We start from the raw sequence: 27,991 nt of genomic DNA, 5'->3' as shown, positions 1-27,991 counted from the left end.
AAAAGCAAAAAAAATATTACAAACCATACGTGTCGGAAAACTGTTTTACTAAAGGAAGATTATACACAGATCAAAAGTCACATTTGTAAACGCATCTAAATGATTTTCAGCAATAGCCTGCAGGTTAGCATTGCATTCTTGAACCACTCGCTTCAGTCAAAATCAATTGTCCATTAAAACCAGACACACAAGCGTGAAAGCCAGTCTGCAAGAGATAGTGCAAAATATTCCACTTGAGAACCACAAATGGTTTTGTTGGAAAGTGACCACTCCGTTCCAGCTCCTGTGTTTTTCTTTAACCACCCCCCCCCCCCCCATTCCCCAAATGGAAAAGGCTCTTCTTCCACCAGTTCTCAGTGTCCTACGGCTTCCTTCCTTTCTTGCGTAAAGACTGGCCTTCTCCAGAGAATGCGATAAACCTGCTGGCTCCTGAATCCTGCATCAACAGAAGTGATCATGAAGATTTAGAAAACTTGATCTATGATCTTGCTTCGTACAGCCAAATCTTAGCATTTTCCAAAGTGAAGCATTGTACAAGATCGCCAAGTTGAAATGTTTCTCAAGCTTCTCAAGTTTGCGGACGACACAACCCTGATTGGACTGATCCAGGATGGGGAGGGATCTGCCTACAGACAGGAAGTGACACAGCTGCCGTCCTGGTGCCATCGCAACAACCTGGAGCTCAATGCTCTTAAGACGGTGGAATTGATTGTAGACTTTAGGAGAGCTCCCCCTCCCCTCCCTCCACTCACCATCAACAACACCCACAGTCACATCTGTGGAGTCATTTAAGTTCCATGGAACCATCATCTCCAGGGACCTTAAATGGGGGGCCACCATCGACTCCAATCAAAAAGGCCCAACGGAGGATGTACTTCCTGCGGCAGCTGAGAAAACACAATCTGCACAGGCAATGATCGTCCAGTTTTATACTGCCATCACAGTCTGTCCTCGCCTTCTCCATCATGATCTGGTTTGGCTCAGCCACCAAGCATGACATCCGGAGGCTGCAGCGCATCGTTCGATCAGCCGAGAAGGTTGTTGGCTGCAACCTTCCCCCCATCGACGAACTGTACACTGCAAGGGCCAGGAAGAGAGCGGGTAAGATCATCTCTGACCCCTCACCCTGGCCACAAACTTTAAGCACTTCCCTCTGGAAGGTGACTCCGGACTGTTAAAGCTGCCACAGCCAGACATAAAAACAGCTTTTTTCCACGAGCAGTAGCTCTACTCAACAGCCAAATGTCTGTAGCCTCCTTGTGCTCTGGTATTTTATTTCATTCTTCAGGCAAAGTAGACAATAGGTCAACCGCTGGAAAGGAGTGAAGATATAGTGCAATTTTTCCTGTTTAATAAACTCAATTAAACTGTACAAGTTCTTAATACCAAAAGGAATCAATAGGAAGCAGTGAACTTACAGGAGTATCAATTCTATTAAATCAACTTGCAAAAGTGATCAATTACTAAAGCATTCAGAATTAAAAAATTTGCAATTTGTACTAATTTGAGAGTTTTCATATGAAAACTGCAAAACAATGATGCCCAACATTGATTGAAAACTCTTAAAATGGAAAATACCTCAGTTGGGAGAAAATCCAGAACAAAAACAGAAGATACTGTAAATACTCAAATGGTCAGATAACACTAAATTATTCCAACATTTTCTGTTTCATTGCATGAGGTTAATGTACTTGGTGAAAATGCTGGTCTTTTTCAACTAGTTGTATTTGGGGGAAATGTGAAATGCTTGAACTCTTAAATGACAAGGGGCAATTTTAATCCTTATTGATGGGAGGTTGAAAAACTATTGAATTTGACATCCTGTCTCAGCACCATTCCTCATCCTAATGGTTAACCCAGTCCCAACCTGTACACTTCTGGTTTAAATGCTGGAAAATAAGGGGCTAGATGACAACATCTCCCTCAGGTCAAGGGCCAGGGTGCTTCCAGCCTCCATCTGCACCTACATTAAAAGTTTATTGGCAACTGAAGGAGGCAAAATGAAACCCAGATGTTAAAAGCTTTCACAACACTGCCTTTGGGAGAACAGTCCATCTTACAAATATTGCAGTCTGTTTGAAGAGTTAAAGGACAGATGATCTGTCCACCTCTTCCAGTAATCAAACATCCCATTCAAGATGCAACCATCAACTCAACATCACCTCCCACTGTGATCCAACTCTCTCCCAATTGCTTAACTGTGTGAAAGCCACCAAGTCTTTAGTCTGTCTGGCCATGGCCACAAATTGAATTAAAATGGTCTTGTGGAGGTCCCTGGGGAGCAGGCCACTCCTTGGGTCAGCCCCCTCGTCACTTGACGGACAGGCGTAAGGGGTTAAAAGTCAGCCCGTTGGGAGGTGTGGTTCATCCCTAGATGGACTACGCTGTGAGCAGGGGCTCACAGCCTAATAAAGACCGTTATCTAAACCTGCCTGGCGTCCTGCCTTTTCTCTGGCCTCCGCCAGGCCACTACAGTCTTGTATTTCCATTGGACACGACTTATTTTCCTTGCCCACCATGAACCCAACACCAACCCTTCATCCCGGACCATCAATCAATCAACTATGATGGGGAAACAACTCTTAAAAATAAAAAAGGTATTAATTCCAAAACTATCATGTTGTGACAAATAAGTGGTCCTGCAGCAACAGACAAGTCATGATTTTATTCAATGACAGAGCAGATGTGAAGGGCCAAATAATATTGCCTTGACTTTACTTATATTCTTATGATGTTTAGGACATCAGCACTGGGTGGTGGAATATGGTCATTTCAGGTATTAGGGTGTACACATCGTATTATCAAGTCAGAGAGCTAGACTCTATTCTGCCTCAAGGTTCAAGCTCAATGACTTCTCCCAGGTTTAGAGATTTTTCTCCTTTCTATTCCATTCACCTGGTATCCAGCACATGAAGTTATATTTATATAGAATCCAGAATCATAGTGTTGATATACTGATTTCCCCAAAGGAAGTGGACAGAAAAGTTAGGTAAACCAGGAAAGAATAACCTAATTTTGCACTTGACCCTGGAGTACTCAAGATGGACAATGACCATCTAAAATGCAATATGTTCCAATTTCTCAGCACCATTCCTCACCTTCACTGCAGATTGTAAAGGATATACAAGGGAAGCTGCTTGGTGAAGGCGACCCATTAATTTCAGTCACATTGTGACCATGCTATTCAGCAGAATTAATTAATTTATAATATTTGACTGTTGTCCCTTTAAAACTCATGTCAGATTTCCGGCATGAGTTGACATCAACTTTATTTTATATTATCAGACTTATTCAGACTAGGTCAGAGAAAGTGGTCAGCGTGGACTGGGAGGGCCGAACGGGCCTGTTTCCGTGCTGTAATTGTTATATGGTTATATGGTTATTCAATCACTGAACCTTTTGCCAAAGTAAAAAAACATTTCAAGCTAACATATTAATTTACTTCTGACATTAACTCACCTCTTCTATTTGTTTTGGGTGAGGCCGTGAATTCCTGATGAACGTAATTTTTCCTATTTTGAACTCATAGTTTGGAATTCCTCTGTTTGATGAATGGCAGAAAAAGTTAGTTTGCAGTCACCACTACTGAATTAGACACACGCGTCTTAAGCATTTCTGTATATTTGGTTATATTTGGACTGTTCATTCATGATTGACATTCGTTGAGATATAAAAAACTTAAGACATCAGCTGCTCAACTGATACGGTTCATCTCTCAGAAACCTGTGGACAAGAACAAACTGCAGGGAATCAAGAACATAATATGACTGAAGACTCAGTGCTGTATTGAGGAAACACTGCACTTCTTGCACGAGATACTGAACAAATATCAACAGTGGGAAGCAGGAAAGTTCCATGGCATTCAAGTGTCAATTGTAAACACATTGTGGACCACTGACCACAGTTCCATTAGCTTTAAAAAGTTGTGGATAAGGACAGGGCTGGTCCACAGGTTAAAGATTTAAATTTTAGGGTAAGGCCAACTTTAATGGTAATACACAGGAACTTGGAAAAGTTGATTGGAGTCGGTTGTCTGCAGACAAAAATATCCAAACAGTGAGAGGTTTTTAAAAATGAAAAGTTCAAGGTATGCATGTTCCTGTTAGGGTGAAGGGCAAGGCAGGCGAGAGTAAGGAACCTGGATGACAAGAAAAATGGAGGCATAGGTCAGTTGTAGGCTGCTGGGACCAAGTGTGTTCCTCAAGGAATATGGAGGATTGAGCAGCATACTCAAGGAAATCGGGGGGCATGAGATAGCTCTGGCAGATAAGATTAAGTGGGACCCATAACAGATTTTATAAGTATATTAAGATAAAAATTATAACTAGAGAGAACAGGGGGCCCCCCCAAAATCAAAGTGGTCATCTATTTATGGAGCCGCAGGAGATGGAGTTTCTCAATGAATATTTCTTCTCTGTTTTCATTTCAAAGACACGAAGACTAGTGAACTTGAAAATGTTAACATCGATGTCTTGAGGACAGTCAAAAATATGCTGGATGTCCTAACATTCTGAAGATGGATAAATCTCCAGAGCTTGATCAGGTATATACTAAGAAACTGTTGGAAGCCAGAGAAGAAATTTCAGCAATGGTCCAAGAGGGTCTTGACCCAAAACGTTACCCATTCCTTCTTTCCAGAGATGCTGCCTGTCCTGCTGAGTTACTTCAGCATTTTGTGTGTACCTTCGATTTAAACCAGCATCTTCAGTTCTTTCCTCTGGCAAGGCCAATATCTTGCACAATGAACGGAACCACCAGGATGCTTTCTCCCCTCTTTACCTCTTAATCCAGATACTGCATCTCTTGTAAACAAACCGTCATCAACGGCACTGACATCCAGTAGTTGATCGGTTAGCTAGTTGATTATGTACACCCCAGTCAGTTTTTGACACCCACCTTTTAATATCTTCTGGGTTGATTTGTGCTGGATTGGGATCAACTCCTTTCTTTTTTCCATCTAGTCGGTTGCCAGCACCAGTAAATGGCTGAGAACACAAATGTCAAAGCAATATGTGACAGTTTCACCCCCTATTAGGAATTCCCAGCAAATTTGTTGGAGTGGGATGGAAAAGACGCCAGACAAGTGAGGTCAAGAGAAATAAGAGACAGTTTAGTGGTTTAGAGAAAACAGAACGTCTGGCGTTTCATTGATCATTTGCAAGTGTAAGCATTCAGCAACTGTGTTTACCAGTCAGTTAAAGTTTATACTGATGTGATGTTGCAAGATTTATTAGCCTCCTTGCTTTCAAGTTTGGATAGGGGTTAGTGTAAGAATCCTTCCTCTGCTGTAATTAGCCAAACTTGCATTATTTTCTATTTATTATACTTTTGGAAGGACTCAGCAAGTCAAGCAACATCTGTGGAGGCAAAAAGGATATGATGTGTACAACCGCAAAAGCGCGGTCACCACTGAGCTTAAGCCTAGACCGCGGGATAGTGAGTAGCCCCAAGTCGGCCGACCTGAGGGACCTGGAGTTAGAGAGGTGGGTTAGAAGATTTTTGATGTAGGGGGGGAATGTCCATTTAGGGCTTTATATGTGAATAGGAGGAGGTTGAAGTTGATTCTGTACTGTACAGGGAGCCAGTGGAGAGAGGCCAGAATCGGTGTGATGTGGTCCCTTTTACGGGTACCCGTCAGGAGTCTCGCTGCGGCGTTTTGGACCAGTTGCAGGCGGGACAGGGAAGATTGGCTGATCCCAGTGTATAGGGAGTTGCAGTAGTCTAGGCGGGAGGAAATGAAAGCGTGAATGATTTTTTCAGTGTCGTCGAATTGGAGGAAAGGTTTGATTTTAGCTATGGTACGAAGTTGGAAGAAGCTGGCTTTTACCACAGCGTTGACTTGCTTGTCAAACTTTAATGCAGAGTCAAATATCACGCCAAGGTTTTTGACATGCGGTTTGACTAGGCAGGATAGGCTTCCAAGACTGCCTGTTATCGATTTGATGGAGTCGGGGGGGCCGAATAGGATGACCTCAGACTTGCTCTCGTTTAATTGGAGGAAGTTCTGTGCCATCCAACATTTTATGTCCTCAAGGCAGTGTAAGAGGCTGTTTAAATTTGACTGGTTGTTGGGTTTCAGGGGGAGGTAAAGCCGAGTGTCTTCGGCATAGCAGTGGAAAGAAATGCCGTGCCTTTGAATGGTTTGGCCAAGGGGGAGCATGTATAGAGAGAAGAGAATGGGGCCTAGGATGGAGCTTTGTGGAATTCCGCAGGAGAGGCTAGCTGGAGAAGAGGAATAACTGCCTATGTTGATGGCGAAACTCCTATCTTTGAGGTAGGAAACAAACCAGCTCAGGGCAGTGCCATCAATGCCAACCGCGTACCGGAGACGGTCAATAAGGATGGTGTGGTCCACTGTATCGAACGCTGCGCTGAGGTCGAGAAGGAGCAGGATTGCACAGTCGCCGGTGTCGATGGCGAGAAGCAGGTCGTTGTGTACCTTCAACAAGGCAGACTCTGTGCTGTGGTGGGCTCTGAAACCTGACTGGAAACTTTCCAGGATGGTGTTTTGGTGTAGGTAGGGCACTAATTGGTTTAGAATTGCCTTTTCAAGGACTTTTGACAGGAATGGCAGTTTGGAAATGGGTCTGTAGTTGATAGGCAAGGTGGGGTCTAGGTTAGGTTTTTTCAGTAGGGGCTGGACCACCGCGTGCTTGAAACAGGTTAGAACAGTGCCAGTGGCCAGAGAACTGTTGATAATAGAGAGGATGCTGGGACCGGTTATTGCAATGACATCCTTCAGAAGGGCAGTGGGGGCAGGATCAAGGGAGCAGGTTGCAGGTTTCATAGCGGAGACAAGCTTAGCAAGGGAGGATAGAGTGACGGGTTGGAAACAGTCCAATTTAGATGAACAGACTAGTGAGACAGCTAGGTCACGGGTGGGAGGGGAAATGTTCATTCTAATGTTCTCAACTTTGCTGGTGAAAAATTTAGCGAATTCTTCGCACTTAGCAGGGGACCCAACTAAGCTGGTACTGGGGGCGGGACATATGACAGAGGTAATTGTGCTAAATAGGACCTTGGAGTTATGAGTTTTTGGAGATAAGGTCGGAGAAGTATTGTGCTCTAGCAGACTTTACTGCTTCCTGGTATTTGAGAAGATAGTTTCTCAGAATTTCGAGAGGTGGAACCAGATTTGGCAGGGGATCTGGTGGGGAAGACGGGCAACTGGATCCAGGTGGGGATGGATGGAAAAGGTGAACAAAGGTAGAGAGACCCTTAGTGAACTGGGAAAGGAACAAAGGGAGGAGTGCTTTACCCAGAACTGCGAAGTTCAGCGCTCATACAACTGGTTACAAGCTACCTAAATGGAATGCAAGATGCTGCCTTTATAGTTTGCCTTTGGCCTCACGTGGCAATGTTGAAGGCAAGGATGGACAGGTTGGCAAAACTTGCCGAATTCTTGCAGCAATTTATTTTTTGATGCAGTTGCAACTTCTGCAGTCTCTCATTCAATTTCTATTTAACTCCAGAGACGTAAAAAATACAGGGAAGACTGTGCTCTTGCCCATCATCCTGTAACACTCCTTGAACCACAGCAGTTTTTGTATTAACAACCACAGCAGTTTTTGTATTAACAACATTACTTCTCTGGAGAATGTCAGATGCTGCCATCTGTGCAGTGTGATCTACCCTGGTTTTGCTTTAAGCTTGCGTGAATTGCTGTGGTGTAGGACTTATGTACTCACCTGCATAGTGCAAACTGTGCAATGGAAAGGCCCATTCCAAACCTCAGAATTGATACAGGGTCATTGCTACTGAAGATGTTGAAGGTAAAGGGCCAACCTATCAATTCCGCACCCCAGTAATCCTCTCCAAAGGCATCCTAAGGCTGTGATGACTTGTTCGAAAATAACAAACACTTTCTTTTACATTATTGTGCTCTCTTTGATCAAAATCATCTTTAAAGAAGCGAACGATGCCATGATGCTAGACGGTTGGTTTAAAGCTCCTGTAAGTCAATAGGAACTACCCCGCTCCTCCATGGATCCACATCTGCATCAAAGCCAGAGGAGGCAGAGATCAGGGTTTGCCTGGTGACAGGATTGATAACTCCTTACTTCACTTTAATGATAACTGGGAGAAGGCTGAAGCGCAAACAAAGCGGGCAGGTTAGATTCTGTCCAACTTTCTTCTTGAATATGGGTTTGAAAGATTTAGGTAGAAAAAAATTGTGTACTAACAATTCAGGATGGCAAAGTAACTTTACTCTTTAATTTGGGAAAAAAATATTTAAGTCGGGATATTTGTTAAAAAAATCCACAAGGCAACTGGCAAATTTTACGTCTAAGTAAAGAAGCATTTTAAAAGAAAGATTGACTTTCCAATGGAGGAATCCGGTGCACTTGGAGGAAGCAAAGATAATGTGCAGACTCTGCACAAATGAGCTTTTCCACTCTGCTGCCCAAAGAAGCTTATGCCCATGACCACAAGATTAAGAGTCTCATGTGCGAGCCAGGCAATGAAGCAGTGCGCTCTACCCCTGCACCAAATTATATGTATGCCATAGCAAGGTCAAAATAAAATCTATCTTTCATGCTCAAAATATTCCAAATAAAGTTTAAAAATGGAAAGTCATCCAGTAAACTGTTTTGCAACTAAAATTAAAATTCCAGTTATTTTGTTTCAGAACACAACATGGCTTTCTGCTTACCCGGAATCTCAAATCAATTGGCACAAAGGCAGTGTGATCAGCTTCAAGATCCTAGAAACATGAAAAAGATAATCCATGGAATATCAAATAATGGGTGGAGACGAAAGTCAAAACATGCTTTTTAAAAAAAAGTATTATTCTTTTAATGATTACTATAATATGGGTGATTATTCAAGAGTCAAGGTTATTTGAAATTACATTTCCATGGACAATAAAATTTTGCTTTTGTTTTAAATTTCAAAACATTTTAATTGGTTGATTTTGAAACATTACTTACCAAATGAAAAACCGTCACAGAGTAAAGGAACATGAAAAGAATATGGCGATAATTGTTAGCCTCGATAATTAGGAACACTGCCCCATTCTTCCTTAAAATAGTCCCATCATTTTTTAACATCTGCTTGAGAAAGCAGGTGGTGATCTGGATTTAGACTATCCAAAAGTCTTCACTTCCAATAATGTACTCAATACCACTGGGATATTAGCCTTGATTTTTGTACTTGGATTCATTTGCAAAATGCAAGAGTCAGCAAAAACGAAATATTACCAGTATAGTTACTTAATACCCATTCCATGTCTGACAGAAACACTCTTCCATATTATTCAAAAATGACGAACGGCTTGTTATAGTAAAGTTCCATACCGAGCTGTCTTCAGGCTGATAATGTCTTTCAGGCTCTTTGTAACCCAACGGGGCATCAAAATCCACCTGCACATTAAACAAATAAAATACAAAACTTGAACTTGCGCAATACTACACAAGCAGAACGAAAAGATACAGATGATGCACATTTAAACAGTCTCCAGATTAACCAGTTTTATTTTAGATAACTGATAAGGTACAACACTATCTGCTCATCACCTGTACATGGAAGGACTTGCATGCAATTGTATATCTCCAGCCTAAAAGGCACACCATGTGCAAGCATGCAGCAGATGAATTATCAAAACCAGGTGACTCCAGGTTAATTGGCAGTTGATACAGAGTTTGCTCATCTTACCAGTGGAGACAATGACATTGGATATCGGACAATTTGCCCCTGCAACAATGAATTTTGAAGAGGCCAAAAGGAAAGAATGGTCAAGTGCAACTCCCACTCCATTCCAAAATGTTCTTGGATAATCATGAGGCAAGGGCAGAGTTGGTCTTAGTTATACAATTTGGTCAATTACCTCTTGGATACATCACCAGATTCACACATCAGTTATGGTGACGTGCATCCAGCATCAATGCTTTTCAGAAAATAGTGAAAGAAAATGTAGAAAAAAGCTTATTCTAGGGGCTTCTAATTCCCAAATGGTTATAGTTCCAAAAATCTAATGACTAAGAAAAAGGTTTTTCTTCAAGCCTCAATTACTAGTTTTAACCACATTTCTATTTCATCAAGTTACTTGATGTACTGAGACATTAGGACATTGGCTCTTGGTGCTTTAGATTTTCTCTCTCCTCTGCACCCACTCCCCCCCCCCCCCCTTCTCGCCAAGCAAGTTAGAGGTTGAAATACATGGGAGTTAAGACACAATATATTTTGGTGGTGTCTATTATGACATCTCCATGTTGTTCACAAATAAAAGTGATCCACTCGAAAGTTACAATAGAAAAAAAGCAGTAACTAACTTGCACAACAAACAGCGGTGAGAAAAATCCACAAGGATTGCAGGGTGGCTGTTGTCTAAGAAGCAAGAATTCTCTTGCTATTCTTCAAATGGTGCCATTTACGTTACATCTACTTGAGAGTAAGCATAATCTTAATTTATTATGCACACGAAAGATGGCATATCTAGTAACACAGTTGACAAGGCAAAAATGTATATGGCTTAAGTGGAATTTGAACCCGCAATCATCCAATACAGGTTGTACAAAATTACTAAATTATAACTGATACCGAGAGCAATTCTACAGACTATCTAGTGAGGCGACAGCACCATGACAGAACAGGCAACCACGGTCTCTTTATCACACACTATTAGAATATATTAATTATATATTAGAATATATTAACCAAATGAAACTAAATTAAACTTACATTCATATCACACTCAATGATGGAAACAGCTTTGTCCGGTTTAGTCTCCATAACCCGGAGTTCATAGATCTGAAACACAGATACGCTTCAAAATTCTCCCCTTTGTGTACAGGTCAAAGCACGATGCTAAATACATAAAGTATTTCATTTTGAGTTTGTTGCTATAGATGCAACAGAAATAAGTTAATTAGTCTGTTATACAGCTTGATGTTCAGGACTGGGAATAGAATTAAAAGAGAGAAATTTTGGCCTGAATCACCAAATTTTACACTGGTCAATTGGCTTCCTGTGGATGAATGGTGGTGATATTTCACACAAACAATACTTAGATTTATTGTTGCAGGGAGGGTGGAGGTGGGGTGTTGAGAAGATAGGGGTAGTGAAAGGAGGGGGGGGGAAGAGAGGTTAGTTGAGGGTGGAGATGGGATGATGTGGCTAGTGGTGGGATTACCTTGGAGGTGATGTGTTGGTTGCAAAGGCTGTTGAAGTGAAAAGGTGAGGACCAGGGGAACTCTATCCTGTTCTTTCTGGGGAAGGTGGAACAAGAGCAGAACTATGGGGCACAGAGGAGATACTGGTGAGGGATCAATCTATGACAGAAGGGGGGAAAACGTTTACTAAAGAAAGAAGACATCTCAGATATCCTAGAATGGAACGTCTCATCTTGGGCACAGATATGGTGGAGACCGATGAATTGAGAATAGGGAATAGTTAGTGCCTTTGCAAAAGGCAGGGTGGGGTGGGGGGGGAGTGTAGTCCAGATAACTGTGGGAGTCAGTAGGTTTATAGTTTATAGATGTCAGGTGATAGTCCATCCCCTGTGATAGAGACAGAGAGATCAAGAAAGAGGAGAGAATGTCAGAAATAGTCCAGGTGAATTTAAGGGCAGGGTGGACATTAGTGGCGGTTAATGAAATCACGAGTTCTGCACAGGTGCAGGTAGCAAGAGTTGAGAGGTAGGGCCAGTGTACACCTGAAATAAGGACTGTTTGGCGTAACCAACAAAAAGGCCCATGCAAGTGCCCATGGCTATCTACGATTCCTTTCTTTACATTTCCCATCAATTGTGCATGGGCGTGCATGAGAAACAACTCTAACTTGAAGCTGTACATTTATCAGAAATTAGAAGTGCCAGAGTTACGAAAATCCCTGTCCATAGAAGACCACTCACCTTCTCATTGTAGTTAATGGCAATGACATCACCAGTGGTCAAACAAGCAAAGTTCCTCAAGGCATTTTCTAATCTGCAAATCAAACGTTAAGAGAAAACACCAAATGCAGGAACACAAATTCTGAATATTTAACATCAGCAAAATTACCAGTAAATATTTTCAGTGCTAAACTCAATAACAGATTCAATGCGAAGGAAAGAATCTCTGAGCTAGTTCTCAAATGCAATCCTTAGCTGGTCTCCAAATTAACAGGCAACCACACATGGGGTCATATGGAAACACTTGACATTAAGTGAACTGAAGATCTCAATGTTGCCATGTGGCAAGACAACTGCACCTTTGGGTGCTTGGAACATGTTGTTATAAAATCGTATGCATAAAAAAACTGCAATTTAAAACACCAGAACAGAATATTACCTACACTGGGAATGAAAAAGAGGCAAAACCTATTAAGTACAAATATCAGGATTTAAAATGCAAATTATGCTGACAGCTAATTAGCAGAGTTGGAGACTAACTTGTTGTTTAACAGATGCTCACTGCTTTTTACAAACATTGCTGTTCAGAATGACAAGTACACTTGACAGACTTTTGCTTCAAAACCTGCATTAAAGCAAATCAATGAAATTAATTCAGCTCTTGGATCAGTGCAGTCATTCACAGCAATTGCTGGTCAATAATGAAATTCTGATTTACGGATTGAAAGGGTTCTTCTAATTACAATATTAATAACTTGCTGCTACACGAGTCCAGAAATTAAATACTTACACACCAATGTCTTGAAATACATCACAAAGCCGTCCAGATTAGCATAGATATGAAACTAATTAGCTTGAAAGATGAAAAAGACTTGCTTGTGGCGTAAACAGAAACTCGATGATACAAAGTCATATACTCCTTTCTTGGAAGGTAGACACAAAATGCTGGAGTAACTCAGTGGGTCAGGCAGCATCTCAGGAGAGAAGGAATTGGTGATGTTTCGATGAAGAAGGGTCTCGACCCGAAACGTCACCCATTCCTTCTCTCCTGAGATGCCGCGTGACCCGCTGAGTTACTCCAGCATTTTGTGTCTACCTTCGATTTAAACCAGCATCTGCAGGTTTTTTTTCCTACTTCTTTCTTGGAGGTCACCCAATCACCATGAAGAAAATTAAATCTATTTTTTAAAATAGTCAGCGTCAAATATAACTCTGGAAGATTCTTCCCAATGCTCCTTGGGTAATAAAACTTCAACCACTCAGTTGAAGCAGCTCTAGAATGATAAAAGGATACACAGCTTTGGGATTGGTGATATCCAGGAAGTCTGGAGCCTGTGGCTGAAATTTGGAATATGTAGCAACCATCAGGTTCACACTCTCCACCTGGACAAGGCCCCCTTCCTCCAGTAGCAGGTTCTGCATCATCTAGAGACAGAGAGGAACATAGGTTAAATCAACTGCAGGGGTAGCAATAAATGGATTATTGTTCAGATGCATGCACCTTTGGCATGACATCTACTGGAGTCCAACCAACCATAACCCATTCAAGTTACAAAATATTGGCATACTAAGGGTGTTGGACAGATTTGTGCCCTGGTTTGACTAATTTAGGATGCCACCAAATGTACATGTGGATGCATAACAGCCATAGATGAATTGGCTCTTATCGATATGTGCTTGAGTTATATCATAACCTAACACATATTTCAGTTCAATTTTCTTGCCTTCATCCATGTTCCAACCCATTTATTATATCTGTTGATCTCAGTTATGAAAGTTTCATTTGCCTTGGCATCCATCTTCTTTTGAGTACTGGTTTGCATATCAGTACAAACCCGTGTACAAATTACATCAAATTAAATTCCCAAATGATTTTGCTCTATTTTTAAAGTTTCCCTCTTTGCTTTTATTTCTTGAGAAGTACCCAAATCTAAAGTCTGTCACCCAGAAATACGAGGTCTATAGGCACATGATGACACCACTATTTGCACGGTTCCCACCAAATCCCTCACCATCTCAACTTGGAAATCCTTCCTTCTTTATTCAGAAATTTCCACAGACAGCAGAGGGAGCACCTTCACCCCCAAGGACTGCAATGCTTCATGACTGCAGCTCACAAGGGCATTTACCAGATAGAGGTATTTAATGCTGGTTTCACCAGTAGGGCTCACACCCAGTCAATGAATTTTAAAAATATCCTTCAGATGAATGAGTTTCTCAGTATCTTGCAAATGAAGTTGTTTTAAATGATATATTACAGACCACAAACTGTAAGTGAATTCTAATGAATCTGTGACACTTTAGAAGTAGCTGTAACACCATATTCTGCATGCTTAGATGATAATCACTTATAATGATTGACCTAAATAGCACGCAAAGTTTTCACTAAATCTCAGCACAAGTGACAATAATAAACCAATATCAACAGAAGTCTTGGTCGACTCAGTGGGCAGTGGTAGCACAGAGCATATCAATTCTTAGTATTTCTAACCCTTCCTAAGGAGGTAAACAAGTTGCACGCACAGTTGAATATTTTTTTTTACATGCAACGAGTGTATTGAGTGCTGCTGCAGTGCAAATGTTTTAAGCATTTCGTAATAAGTCACAATTAAGGCAATTGAGTAGATTATCTGTTTTGATTGAGAGGGTATCGATGGATTTATTACCAAAAGTAACTGTCTCTCACCCGCATCAGATTTAATATTCAATACATTACTGCATTTAATCTTTTGTTCAAATGGCAATGTGGACAGGAGTGATAAATTTCACAGTTAAACTCTTAGAAATATAGAATTTGCAGAATGTTTTTAAAATTAACTTTTAAAAGATTCTCACCTTTAAGTAATGTACAACTGCTTAATCCAAATGATTTAATAATTCAATAGAAGGTATTTATTCACAAAATGCTGGAGTAACTCAGCAGGTCAGGCAGTATCTCAGGAGAGAAGGAATGGGTGATGTTTCGGGTCGAGACCTTTCTTCAGGGTCTCGACCCGAAACGTCACCCATTCCTTCTCTCCTGAGATGCTGCCTGACCTGCTGAGTTACTCCAGCATTTTGTGAATAAATGCCTTTGATCTGTACCAGCATCTGCAGTTATTTTCTTATAATAATTCAATATATGACTTGTTGATCTATGCTGCAAAGGAAAGGCATCCCTGCGAACATAAACCAAGTTGGCTGGCCATCTGGTTAGGGCTGTTATATTCCAAGCAACAAGTGTTCAAAACACCAGTCCACTTCCCAGCTCCAGCTCCCAGGGTTTCCTCTGGAGTTGTGTACAATAATAATAATAATAATATTCATTTATTGTCATTGCAACGAGTACAACGAAATTAAAAAACAGCCAATCCTGACGGTGCGTACAAACATATATGCAATAAATGCAAAAACAAATAAATACATAAATACAATTAAATTAAGTACAAGATTTTTTAACGGTGTTGCCTAGTGCACAGGTAGTGTTCAGTTCTCGTATGGCCCTGGGGTAAAAACTGTTCTTAAGTCTGTTTGTTCGGGATTTGATTGACCTGAAACGTCGACCAGAGGGCAGATGAACAAACAGACGGTGGCCGGGGTGGGATGGATCTTTTATTATTTTGCCTGCTCTACTGAGGCAGCGCAGGCTGAACAGGTGCTCCAGGGAGGGCAGTGAGCAGCCGATGATTTTCTGGGCCGTCGTGATGACCCTCTGAAGGGCCTTCCTGTCCTTTTCTGAGCAGCTGGCATACCATGTGGTTATACAGTATGCCAGCACACTCTCGATGGAGCAGCGATAGAAGGACAACATGAGCTTCTCCTGCAGGTTGGTTTTCCTGAGGATCCTCAGGAAGTGGAGTCTCTGCTGTGCCTTCTTTACTGTGGTGATGGTGTTGGTAGACCAGGTGAGATCCTCTGCGATGTGCGTACCCAGGAACCTGAAAGCTGGTACCCTTTCCACGCAGACCCCATTGATGTAGAGTGGGTCGTAATCTCCACTGGTTTTTCTAAAGTCAATTATAAGTTCCTTTGTTTTGGAGGAGTTCAGGACCAGATTGTTCACTGAACACCATGCTGCCAGCCTTTGGATTTCATCCCTATAGGCTGTCTCATCTCCTTCTGAGATAAGTCCAACCACAGTCGTGTCATCCGCGAACTTGATGATGGTGTTGGTGGGATGGGTGGGGGCGCAGTCGTGAGTGTAGAGGGAGTAAAGGATGGGGCTCAACACACAGCCCTGTGGTGAGCCGGTGCTCAGTGTAATGGTGGAGGAGAGGTGAGGGCCTATTTTGACTGTCTGGGGGCGGTTGGTCAGGAAGTCCTTGATCCATTTGCAGATGGTTAGGGAAAATCCCAGGTCGGAAAGTTTGGTGACCAGTCTGCTCGGGATGACCGTGTTAAAGGCAGAGCTGAAGTCGAGAAAGAGCATCCTCACATAGCTCCCCTGGTGTTCAAGGTGGGTCAGTGCAGTGTGAAGAGCAGTGTCGATGGCATCCCCTGTAGACCTATTTGCTCTGTAGGCAAACTGGTATGGGTCGAAGGTGGGTGGGAGGCTGGCTTTGATGTGCTGCAGGACCAGTCTCTCGAAGCACTTTGTGATGACCGGTGTGAGTGCTACCGGACGGTAGTCGTTAAGACCGCTGATGACAGGCTTTTTCGGCAGTGGGATGATTATGGCGGACTTCAGGCAGGGAGGGATGGTGGATTTTAAAAGGGACATCATGGATGCTCATTTACAAGCTGTGGTGCTACTGGTGATGTGTCCTGCTAGTCAAATTCCACAACAACCCTCACTCACCCAGTGAGGCAGATAACAGATTCCTTCCTCGGCCACAAACTCCAAAACACCGCAATGTGTCATTCGGTCAGTTTTTCTGTTGATAAGTTTAAAGAGCATTGGATAGGTGATGTTCAGACGACCTGAAAAATAAATTAAATGGTTTCAGTCCAGCCACTAAAGGCAAAACAAGAGCACAATAGATTTCAGCAATAGGGAAATTACAATAAACCGAGGGAATAGAGCAATGGCGATAAATAATCATATTCTAATTAGGTAGCCTGCAACTGAATGGTATGAACTCCGACCTCTCCACTCAGGTTTTCTCCCCTTTCGTTTACCTATTCCACTCCTTTCCTCCCCCTCCCCCCACCCCATACCCAAACGTCCCCAACTGCCCACTTACTAATATTCTTCTTCCTTTGTTCATTTTTCATACCCCTCCCACACTGGATTCCATCTGCCCACCACCCCTCCTTTCTAAGATTCTACCCACCAGCCTCTCACCCCTCCCTTTCACTTCTATATACTAGCTACCTGTCATCTACACTCTTGGTCCTGATACGAGGTCTCAAACTGAAACGTTGACCATTCCTTTGCCTCCAAAGAAGCTACTTTACCTGCTGAGTTTTGTTTGTTTGCTTCAAAAATACCTCCCAAAACCTTTAATGGTGCATATACTGTTAAAGGATGAAATGTCACTAGCACTTCATAACTGCTTGACAGATAGCATATTATCTTAATTATTAATGATAGAAAGTTGCACATGGGATTCGGGTACTTACTCAGTTGATCCAGAGCAGATGGAGGCATTATTACTGTGCAAGAAGAAACACAAATACAATGTAAAGTAATATAATGGAAAACATACCGCAGCACCATTTCAGCTTAAAAAAAAATATAGGGAAACTCTTTACCTCCATGGCAAAGCCAAGATGTACATTGTACTTTAAGTAAGAGTCAAGAAAGGGCCAAGAATGTTTTATTCTCACATGTAACGAAACAGAACAATGAAACTCTTTCTTACAATCAAAGCATGCCAATCAGCATTTTGGGTCAGATAAACTGCTGAACCATTAAATTAATTCTGTTAAGATGCTGGCAACTTCACACTCTATTAAATGATCAACGGTGCGATTGGTCTGCTGAAAAGGCAGCAGGAATGGAATTTACCAAATGCAAAGTAAAAATTATTGTTCTTAGCACATCAAAGCAGTCTATTCACCTTTCAATGCAGATTATAATTCAGTGACGCGGAGAGTATTAAAATTATATATGATTCAGAAACTTCACATTCCCAATATAAATTTTCTTCCACAAGAACATAGACAGCACAAGAAATATCAAGTATCTCTTTGGGTATGGAACATCCGCCATTGGAACTTAAAATGTGGAGATGCAGAAACTAAAACTGAAATGAGTATTGGCACATTTTACTTTCTTCTTGGTGAGAATGAACAGAACCTAAACAACCCATTGCTTAGCACAAACCTGCCATTAATCACTTGGACAGTAGCACAGATAGATTTCAATGCGACAGAGAAGGCAGCCATTCTGACCACTGGGAAGAGCAATCTCATTCTTCCATTAATTTTTTCTTGTAATTATTCTAATCAATTCCCACTCCCCCTCCCTCCCTCCAAAATTCCCTCACACACCTACAAACCGGGGAAATTTATAGTAACCAATTAGCCTACAAATTCATATCTTGAGGAGGAACCTCAAGTTGTCACAGGGGATTGTGCAAATCTAAGTTCACAGCACAGAGTTTAGGATTGAACCGAGGTGTTTGATTTTTTTCTGGATTTAGTTCAACTTGCCACAGCACAGTGCTATCCTGACATGGATGGTAAATGATGGTCTTGATGGTGAAAATAATGTAGATGCAGTGGAACAACTGATTAACAATCAATGCAGAGGGATCTTTCCAATATATCCATTAAACATAAAGCTTCAGAATGTTCAACGTCAAAACTTGCACAAAAGTGGAATTTGCTTGCATCATCGATATAATGATAGAATGGGGATGTGGGTAAATTACAACCACTTACTTTTCCCTCCCTTCTCTACATCCGATCGATCACTGCCTGCAAACATTGAGACAGAATAGCAGCGGTACTGCGTGGAGAACCGGTTCCGAAATGCTTGCGGAATTGCCTGGTCAAACATATTGAAGGCGAACTGCATTAAAAAAAAGAGAATTAGGAAAAGAATGTCTCAGGAGTCTGTCAAACAATGTGCCATACTGAGGAAATATAAGTTTAGTTTAGAGATACAGCGTGGAAACATGTTTAATCCTCCGTGGGTTTGCTAAAGAGACTTTGAATAAAACACTACATTATTTTAAACTGTACGCTGTCAGAAGACTCCCTTGGTATTTTTGCCAGTTTTCTTTTCTTGTGCGGTGAGAAAGGGGAGAAGAAAGAATTGAATGTGATTCTAGGTGGGCCAGAGGAAAGGGTGTTTGTAGATGTTACCTAATATTTGAGAATTCAACATTCATGCCATTAGGTTGTAAGCTACCAAAGTGGAATAAGAGGTGCTGATCTTCCACTTTGTGTGTGGCCTCACTCTGGCAATGGAGGAGGCCCAAGGCAAAGCAACATTTAAAAGACATTTGGACAATACATGGTTAGGAAAGGTTTCGTTAAATTTATTTTATTGCCATATAATAATAATAATAATAATAATATTCATTTATTGTCATTGCAACGAGTACAACAAAATTAAAAAATAGCCAATCCTGACGGTGCGTACAAACATATATGCAATAAATGCAAAAACAAATAAATACATAAATACAATTATATTAAGTACAAGATTTTTTAACGGTGTTGCCTAATGCAAAGGTAGTGTTCAGTTCTCGTATGGCCCTGGGGTAAAAACTGTTCTTAAGTCTGTTTGTTCGGGATTTGATCGACCTGAAACGTTGACCAGAGGGCAGATGAACAAACAGACGGTGGCCGGGGTGGGATGGATCTTTTATTATTTTGCCTGCTCTACTGAGGCAGCGTAGGCTGAACAGGTGCTCCAGGGAGGGCAGTGAGCAGCCGATGATCTTCTGGGCCGTCGTGATGACCCTCTGAAGGGCCTTCCTGTCCTTTTCTGAGCAGCTGGCATACCATGTGGTTATACAGTATGCCAGCACACTCTCGATGGAGCAGCGATAGAAGGACAACATGAGCTTCTCCTGCAGGTTGGTTTTCCTGAGGATCCTCAGGAAGTGGAGTCTCTGCTGTGCCTTCTTTACTGTGGTGATGGTGTTGGTAGACCAGGTAAGATCCTCTGCGATGTGCGTACCCAGGAACCTGAAAGCTGGTACCCTTTCCACACAGACCCCATTGATGTAGAGTGGGTCGTATTCTACACTGGTTTTTCTAAAGTCAATTATAAGTTCCTTTGTTTTGGAGGAGTTCAGGACCAGATTGTTCACTGAACACCATGCTGCCAGCCTTTGGATTTCGTCCCTATAGGCTGTCTCATCTCCTCCTGAGATGAGTCCAACCACAGTCGTGTCATCCGCGAACTTGATGATGGTGTTGGTGGGATGGGTGGGGGCGCAGTCGTGAGTGTAGAGGGAGTAAAGGATGGGGCTCAACACACAGCCCTGTGGTGAGCCGGTGCTCAGTGTAATGGTGGAGGAGAGGTGAGGGCCTATTTTGACGGTCTGGGGGCGGTTGGTCAGGAAGTCCTTGATCCATTGGCAGATGGTTTGGGAAAATCCAAGGTCGGAAAGTTTGGTGACCAGTCTGCTCGGGATGACCGTGTTAAAGGCAGAGCTGAAGTCGAGGAAGAGCATCCTCACATAGCTCCCCTGGTGTTCAAGGTGGGTCAGTGCAGTGAAACGCTTTTGACGTGTGTTAACCAGTCAGCAGAAAGGCAATAATCGATCCATTTACAGTGTATAGATACAATAACGTTTAGTGCAAGGTAAAGCCAGCAAAGTCTGATCAAGGACAGTCCACAGGTCACTAAAGAGATACATAGTAGTTCAGCACAGCCCTCTGGTTGTGGTAGGATGATTCAGTTGCCTGATAACAGCTGGGAAGAAACTGTCCCCGAATCTGGTGGTGTGCGTTTTTGCACTTCTATACCTTTTGCCTGATGGGAGAAGAGGGTGTGAGTGGCCAGGGTGTGACTCATTCTTGATTATGCTGCTGGCCTTGCCGAGGCAGCACGAGATATAAATGGAGTGAACAGAAGGGAGGTTGGTTTGTGTGATGGTCTGGACTGTGTCCACAATTCGCTGCAATTTCTTGCGGTCTTGGATGGAGCCCAAACCAAGCTGTGATGCATCCTGATAAAATGCTTTCTATGGTGCATCTGTAGAAGTTGGTGAGAGTTGTAGGGGACATGCCAAGCAATTTTAGAGTGATGTGGGCCAAAAGCAGGCAGGTGGGACTAGATGGGCATCTTGGTAGGCATGGACAAGTTGGGTCAAAGAGCCTGTTTCTGTGCTATCTAGTTCTATGACTTTGTCTCACCTGGAGGGACCTTTGGGGTCCCTGGATGGATGTGAGGGAGTTGGTATAGGAACAATTAGGAAATTTTCCCCATGTTACTTCACGACAAAGAATTGGCAACAAAATTTGGTGCCAGGTGACACAATTTACAGTACCATTTACAATGGGTTTTCAGTAACTGGTGAGTTTAGAATGAGGGCCCACCTGATTACAAATTCAAAATTGGATATACAGAACAGACTTACAAAATAGGTCAAATATTTTTCCTAATGATTTCATGACAACTGTATTGAGAACTATCTCACTTGGCACACTGTTCAGTGAATGGATTTATGGCGTATAACCCAGCTCACCGAGTCCATTTCCCAACCTCCACCATCCTACCTGTTGGCTGGTGAACAGAGACTTGCTAATTTATCCAAAGCTGGTGTTTACATTCGCCTAGATTTTAAAAATTGCGAACAACGCACAAAATAAAACCCAGAAGAATTTTTAACTCGCGTTATGAGATGACAATAATAGTATTTTTTTAAATCAGGCAATTTCAAGTAAGAAAAAATCGAGCAACCATCTGCTCGTTTAACAACACAAACTATTTCCTCAATTGTCATTGAAAATGGCTTGTAATACTTTAACACGACTTTTTTTTAAATCAGTTCCCCGCTTGCACTCCCAATTCCTGGACATTATACGGTCGGAGCGTCAGTGAGGAATGGCTCGGTTGCCGGTTCGGGATCTCGATCGTTCCACAGTGACTGTGCAGTCTCTTCACATAACTCATCCCATCCCATTCTTCCCCGACCCCACTCGAGACCAAGTCCCACCTTGGTCGCCTCGCCCCGCCCACCTTACCATATTTCCTCAGACCAGGGGCTCCGATGAGGCAGTAAACAGATCGCTGCTCGGTTTCCCTGACGGTGACCGGTCGCCACCGAATCACTTGATGTCCCGGACAGTCGATGACCACCTCTGCCCCGGAACCACTACACGGCCGGGTGTGCGGGGAACGAGCCCCCATTGGCCAGAACCTACACCGCATGCCTATCATTGGCTGCTTCCAAGCGCCCGATCACGTGACGGAATCGGACAACATCTGTTTCCATTGGCCCGTTGAACGCGCCATTAACCAATCAAGGCCACGCAGCCGTTTCATTGGATAGTTTAGTTATCCAATGTCAACTCAGTGAGATGTCAACTCATTCCCATGTTACTGGTGGTTGGGAAACGGTCCATGTAAAAGACTGGGCCTTAGTAATTGAACTCATGGTCAGAGAGCCAAAGGAGTGAAGAGGAACTTATGACCGCTGGTATCACAGTTGTGTGATTCCCAATCCAAATGCTTATTATTAACAATATCTTCTTCTGGCATAGATAGAAGTTATTTTGCTCGCCAAATGCCTCTCGGCGCATGAGAGCCAAAGGTATGGAAAGGCACTTATGGCCGCTGGTATCACAGTTGCAAGATTCCTAATTCAAATGCTCACATTAAAAAATATTTTCTTCCGACATAGATGCAAGTTATTCTGCTCTCCAAATACAATCTCATCCCCCCCACATGTTTTCCTGTAAATTATTCTCCCTCACATAACTATCAACTCCAGCCCCTTGATTTCCTTGCCAATCACCAATGCTATAACTAATTTACAGAACAAAAAATCTGCAGCAAGAAATAAACTGCTGGAAGAACTCAGGATCCAGCAACTTCTGTGGAGCTAAAGAGATGGTTGATGTTGCGGGTCGCGATTAAATTCCATCGGATCTATATCCTCTCACTGAGGACAACTGCCCTTGCTATCCACAATACCACCAATGTTCGTATCATCCTCAAATCTACATTTTTGTAGATCTACATATTTTGTAAATCTACATATTTTGTAGATCATAAATCTACACTCCTGCATTTCCATACAAATTGTTAACAAAAATCATTAGTAGCTAAGATTCCAGCAGTGATCCCCGCAAGAAAACCATTCGTCAAAAACAGTCATAAATACATATCAGTACCATTTCATCCAGCATCTAAGGGGAGGCTGAATGATCTGCTTGTATGGTGAAGGAAGCATCCAAAGCAACAGGTATTGGACAAGGGGTGCGAGCAGTCCATGAATCATTGGCTCGCATAGTTTCCAATTATGTTTAGGTCTACTCTGACATCAGGGCATGGAGGAATCATAGAGAGATTGTAGAAGTACTCAGAGTTGGGAACTATATGGTGCACTTGGGTGACAAATGCAGCAGTGCATGCACATAATTAGTTAGTGCATCCATATGATGCTTGGGAAGGCAGTATTCGAAATATGATGCATAGAAACATAGAAAATAGGTGCAGGAGTAGGCCATTCGGCCCTTCGAGCCTGCACCATCATTCAATATGATCATGGCTGATCATCCAACTCAGTATCCCGTACCTGCCTTCTCTCCATACCCCCTGATCCCTTTAGCCACAAGGGCCACATCTAACTCTCTCTTAAATATAGCCAATGAACTGGCCTCAACTACCTTCTGTGGCAGAGAATTCCACAGATTCACCACTCTGTGTGAAAAAAAACGTTCTCATCTCGGTCCTAAAAGACTTCCCCCTTATCCTTAAACTGTGACCCCTTGTTCTGGACTTCCCCAACATCGGGAACAATCTTCCTGCACCTAGCCTGTCCAACTCCTTAAGAATTTTGTAAGTTTCTATAAGATCCCCGCTCAATCTTCTAAATTCCAGCGAGTACAAGCCGAGTCTATCCAGTCTTTCTTCATATGAAAGTCCTGCCATCCCAGGAATCACTCTGGTGAACCTTCTCTGTACTCCCTCTATGGCAAGAATGTCTTTCCTCAGATTAGGAGACCAAAACTGTACCCAATACTCCAGGTGTGGTATCGCCAATACTCTGTACAACTGCAGCAGAACCTCCCTGCTCCTATACTCAAATCCTCTCGCTATGAATGCCAACATACCATACCATTCGCATGGCGTGGCGACTGAGTTTAAGCCGTGAGAGTTGTTATCTGGTGCAGCCATTGCTGAGCAGGATGTGCGTAAACAGACACTGGAGTCCCACAACTTTAGTAAGGACACCTAACCTACACAACGAGGTAGTTGTTCACAATCAAGGATGTCGAGAGTGGATATTTCAGAAGTAACATCCTTGCAACTGAATAGTGCAGAGGTTATGAAAAGCGTGCAGACTTTAAACTTACTGCTGTGACTGAGTATTTGTGTGCAAATATCTAAGTGATACACACATATCCGCAATTGGTTAAATGACACAATATCGAAAAATATGTAATATTTATTAAAAGGATGTTATTACTATTTTTTACTGGAAATCGTGTATTGAATGTTTATATACCTTTAAGAACCAATGTGCTATAGATATTTGGTTTGCAGTTCCATCCATGTTTCTTGTCCTACTACTTACTACGTAAGTAAATAGTAAGGCAACCACCATAGACTATCAAATAAAATGCTACCACCTGTCCTCTACACATCTTATCCAGAGATACAATAAACTTGTCAGCCTCATACGCAGTACACCCAAATACTGTTTTAAAACAATCTAATTATATTTTTGAAATTAACTTGCCTCAATAATGCCTCAATTTAACACAGATCTGTTACAGAGTATACCATATTGTATTTATTCACAAATTGCTGGAGTAACTCAGCAGGTCAGGCAGCATCTCAGGAGAGAAGGAATGGGCGACGTTTCGGGTCGAGGCCCTTCTTCAGACAAGAAGGGTCTTGACCCGAAACGTCGCCCATTCCTTCTCTCCTGAGATGCTGCCTGACCTGCTGAGTTACTCCAGCATTTTGTGAATAAATACCTTTGATTTGTACCAGCATCTGCAGTTATTTTCTTACAATACCATATTGTATAGTCAGTCATTGTGAAAAGAGTTATCTAATCATTCATCACCCCTTTAATTCTTCATGCGCTTTTAAAGCAATACAAACAGTTTAGGAATATTTACCTCATCATAAAGCTTCACAATCATGACAAATCTTTAATTTAGGTCATCACTAGAGCTTTGAGTCACCTGGGTAATATAGGGAATTCCTTTGTGATCTCATCCTACTGAGAGCTATATACATTGACAGTCTATCACACAGTCAGCAAAAACAAAAGTGAAAATCATTGTGCCAAATAAAAGCAAGCTTAAATTATCAAATTCTTTTTGAATGGGAACACTAATTTGGGATATGTCTGTGCCTTCTTTTAAAGGGATGATGTTATAAAAATTTACAAATGTAAAGGTTTTTCATTACAGATCTTTGTTCAATTGAGGCATTATTGAGGGTTAGTCCAATTAAGATTATGAATTGTAACTAAAAAAGAATGAAAGGAGGAAAAAGTCAAACAACTTTCCTCTGCTGCAAAAAATGGTTAATAAAAGGATCGATCTTAATGTGCATCCTTTTAATAAAGTAAAATATTTTCATTAAACCTTTGGTCCAGAAATGGACAACAGATAAACTCCATAGAGTTTGAGGGAGAATGTCTCCCTTTGATGACAGGACGTTGAATGCTCCATCTAACCACTTGAGTAAAAAATGTGAATCAGGAAAGTGTTTCCACAGTCTGGCGCTGTAAAGGAAAAAGATTGTGGTTATTTAAGCCCAATCAGTCAAGAACATGTCTCTTTGTTTTCCCTCTCCGTAACTGTCCTCATTATCCTGTTACATGAATCAGTGAAAATTGGGATCACCTCAGCAAACCTAATTCATCTTTTAATATCCTATTTATTCAATCCATTTCCCCCTTCCTCTTTGCAACTTAAAGCTAACCTGATTTTCCAAGTTCTAGCGAAGGGTCTCTGACCTGAAACATTAAGTCCGTTTCACTTTCCATAGATCCTGCATATCCTGCTGAGTGTTTTGCACAATTTTTGGGTTTTTTCTAATTCATACATACGCATGTATTATATTTTCAGGCAAGAATATTGTTCTATCTTCTCAGCACCAATTTTTAGGGCCAAGAATTTTCCAAATGCTTTCTTCAATAATCCTATCCATAATGAAGTTAAAAGAAGGCATATCTGCTAATGACTGTGAAATGTTCACACCTGTTTGCATCTCATTCAGACCAGAACTGGTCACATGCATGTATGGTCTACTTCAGACATTTAAAAGATCTGACCTAAACCCGGCTGATGTGGCAAGTGAAATTTTCGACACAATTTCCAGAAATGAGTATCTCCAAATGTAAAAGTCTCATCTGGCCAGGCAGCGTATCTGGAGGACACGCATAGCAACATTTCAGGTTGGGACTCTTCAACATTTCTGGACTTTAGTTCCTTAAATGTTGGCGTGGTCTGTTACTGTACAAAATACTTGCAGGATTTTAAAACAATATTGTATTCAAGCAAAACAGGATGTAATTATGCTGTCAGGCCAGGATAAAGCTCAAACTCCCCCCTCCCCTCTAAAAAATAAATGTTATTCAGAATTAAAATATATACCTCTCCTCTTTTCCAGCTTTCTTCTCACCCCTCCATCCCTTCTCCTCATCAGTCTGAAGGGGAGCTGCTTTATGTCCTCGTCGTCCACCCTGGCTAGTTCTACGGAACTGGCAAAATTTGCAGCAAAGAGTCATCTACGGTACTCTGAAGCACCAATTGCCACTTTTGATTGTTGTAGTTGACATACGAAAGAAAGATCAGTCTGAAGAAAGGTATTGACTTGAAACATCACCTATCAATGTACTCCAGAAGAGCTGCCTGACCTGCTGACTCCAACGGGATCCCATTACTGGCCACATCTTCCCATCTCCACCCCTTTCTGCTTTCCGTGGAGACCATTCTCTCAGCAACTCCCTAGTCAACTCATTCCTTCCCACCCAAACCAACCCCTCCTCGGGAACTTTCCCCTGCAACCGCAGGAGATGAAACACCTGTCCCTTTACCTCCCCCCTCGACTCCATCCAAGGATCCCGACAGTCTTTTCCGGTGAGGCAGAGATTCACTTGCACCTCCTCCAACCTCATCTATGTATCTGCTGTTCCAGGTGTCAACTTCTCTACATCGGCGAGACCAAGTGCAGGCTCAGCGATCGTTTCGCTGAACATCTCCGATCAGTCCGCATTAACCTACCTGATCTCCCTGTTGCTCAGCACTTTAACACCCCCTCCCATTCCCAATCTGACCTTTCTGTTCTGGGCCTCCTCCGTTGTCAGAGTGAGGCCCAGCGCAAATTGGAGGATATTTCACTTGGGTAGATTACACCCCAGCGGTATGAACATTGACTACTCTAACTTCAAATAGCCCTTGCTTCCCTCTCTCTCCATCCCCTTCCCCTTCCCAGTTCTCCCATTAGTCTTACTGTCTCTGACCACATTCTATCCCTATCCTGCCCACTCCCCTGACATCAGTCTGAAGAAGGGTCTCGACCCGAAACGTCACCCATTCCTTCTCTCCAGAGATGCTGCCTGTCCCACTGAGTTACTCCAGCATTTTGTGTCTACCCGCTGACTTACTTGTGCAGAAAACAACATTTGTGCAAAAAAGAACTCTGTACAAATATCCTCAGCGTCTATACATTAATTGGTGTCCTACTCAGAAGCTCAAACTTGTGAAAGAATTCTCCTTCAATGAGAAATGTATTACAATCATCTGCAAGATGCAAGCAGTGTCGATCGGTGTGCAATCACCAGCCAATCAGATGGTTTTCATATGAGCATTGGATCCAATAAGGGAAGAGTATTCTGTCCAATGGGAATAGGGGAGGAAGCATGGGTGTGTTTTCCATCCAATCAGAGTAGAGACGGTAGACTGTCCATTCAATCAGTTAACCGGGTTGCCCTCGCTGACGTCTGCGCTCACATCCAATCAGCTTTAGTATTACTCGGGTGCTTTTGGCGCCAACTTTGAGCTTCATCGTCTACGGAGTCGGCTGTTGTTATTGTCGTTGTCAATTCGGGGCGAAATACTGGTTGAAGTTAATTGTTGCGAACT

General features: G+C 42.2%; 1 protein-coding gene across 1 annotated transcript; it reads right to left on the bottom strand.

Moving 5' to 3' along the window:
• Window positions 1–30: 30 nt before the first annotated feature.
• Window positions 31–22,037, bottom strand: ufd1l (ubiquitin recognition factor in ER associated degradation 1). Its single transcript, XM_078421479.1, has 12 exons — window positions 21,902–22,037; window positions 18,638–18,767; window positions 17,372–17,404; window positions 16,608–16,729; window positions 13,125–13,255; window positions 11,852–11,924; window positions 10,681–10,749; window positions 9,297–9,362; window positions 8,654–8,704; window positions 4,897–4,985; window positions 3,460–3,541; window positions 31–436 (listed from the first exon to the last, which is right to left on the bottom strand). The coding sequence occupies exons 1-12, from the start codon at window positions 21,902–21,904 to the stop codon at window positions 362–364; spliced, it is 924 nt and encodes a 307-aa protein (XP_078277605.1). The 5' UTR covers window positions 21,905–22,037; the 3' UTR covers window positions 31–361.
• Window positions 22,038–27,991: the final 5,954 nt, after the last annotated feature.

This window comes from Rhinoraja longicauda, chromosome 25, assembly GCF_053455715.1.
Source record: "Rhinoraja longicauda isolate Sanriku21f chromosome 25, sRhiLon1.1, whole genome shotgun sequence".
Lineage (NCBI taxonomy): Eukaryota > Metazoa > Chordata > Chondrichthyes > Rajiformes > Arhynchobatidae > Rhinoraja > Rhinoraja longicauda.
The sequence above is the reverse complement of the archived record's forward strand: the minus strand, read 5'-3'. Positions and strand labels throughout refer to the sequence as shown.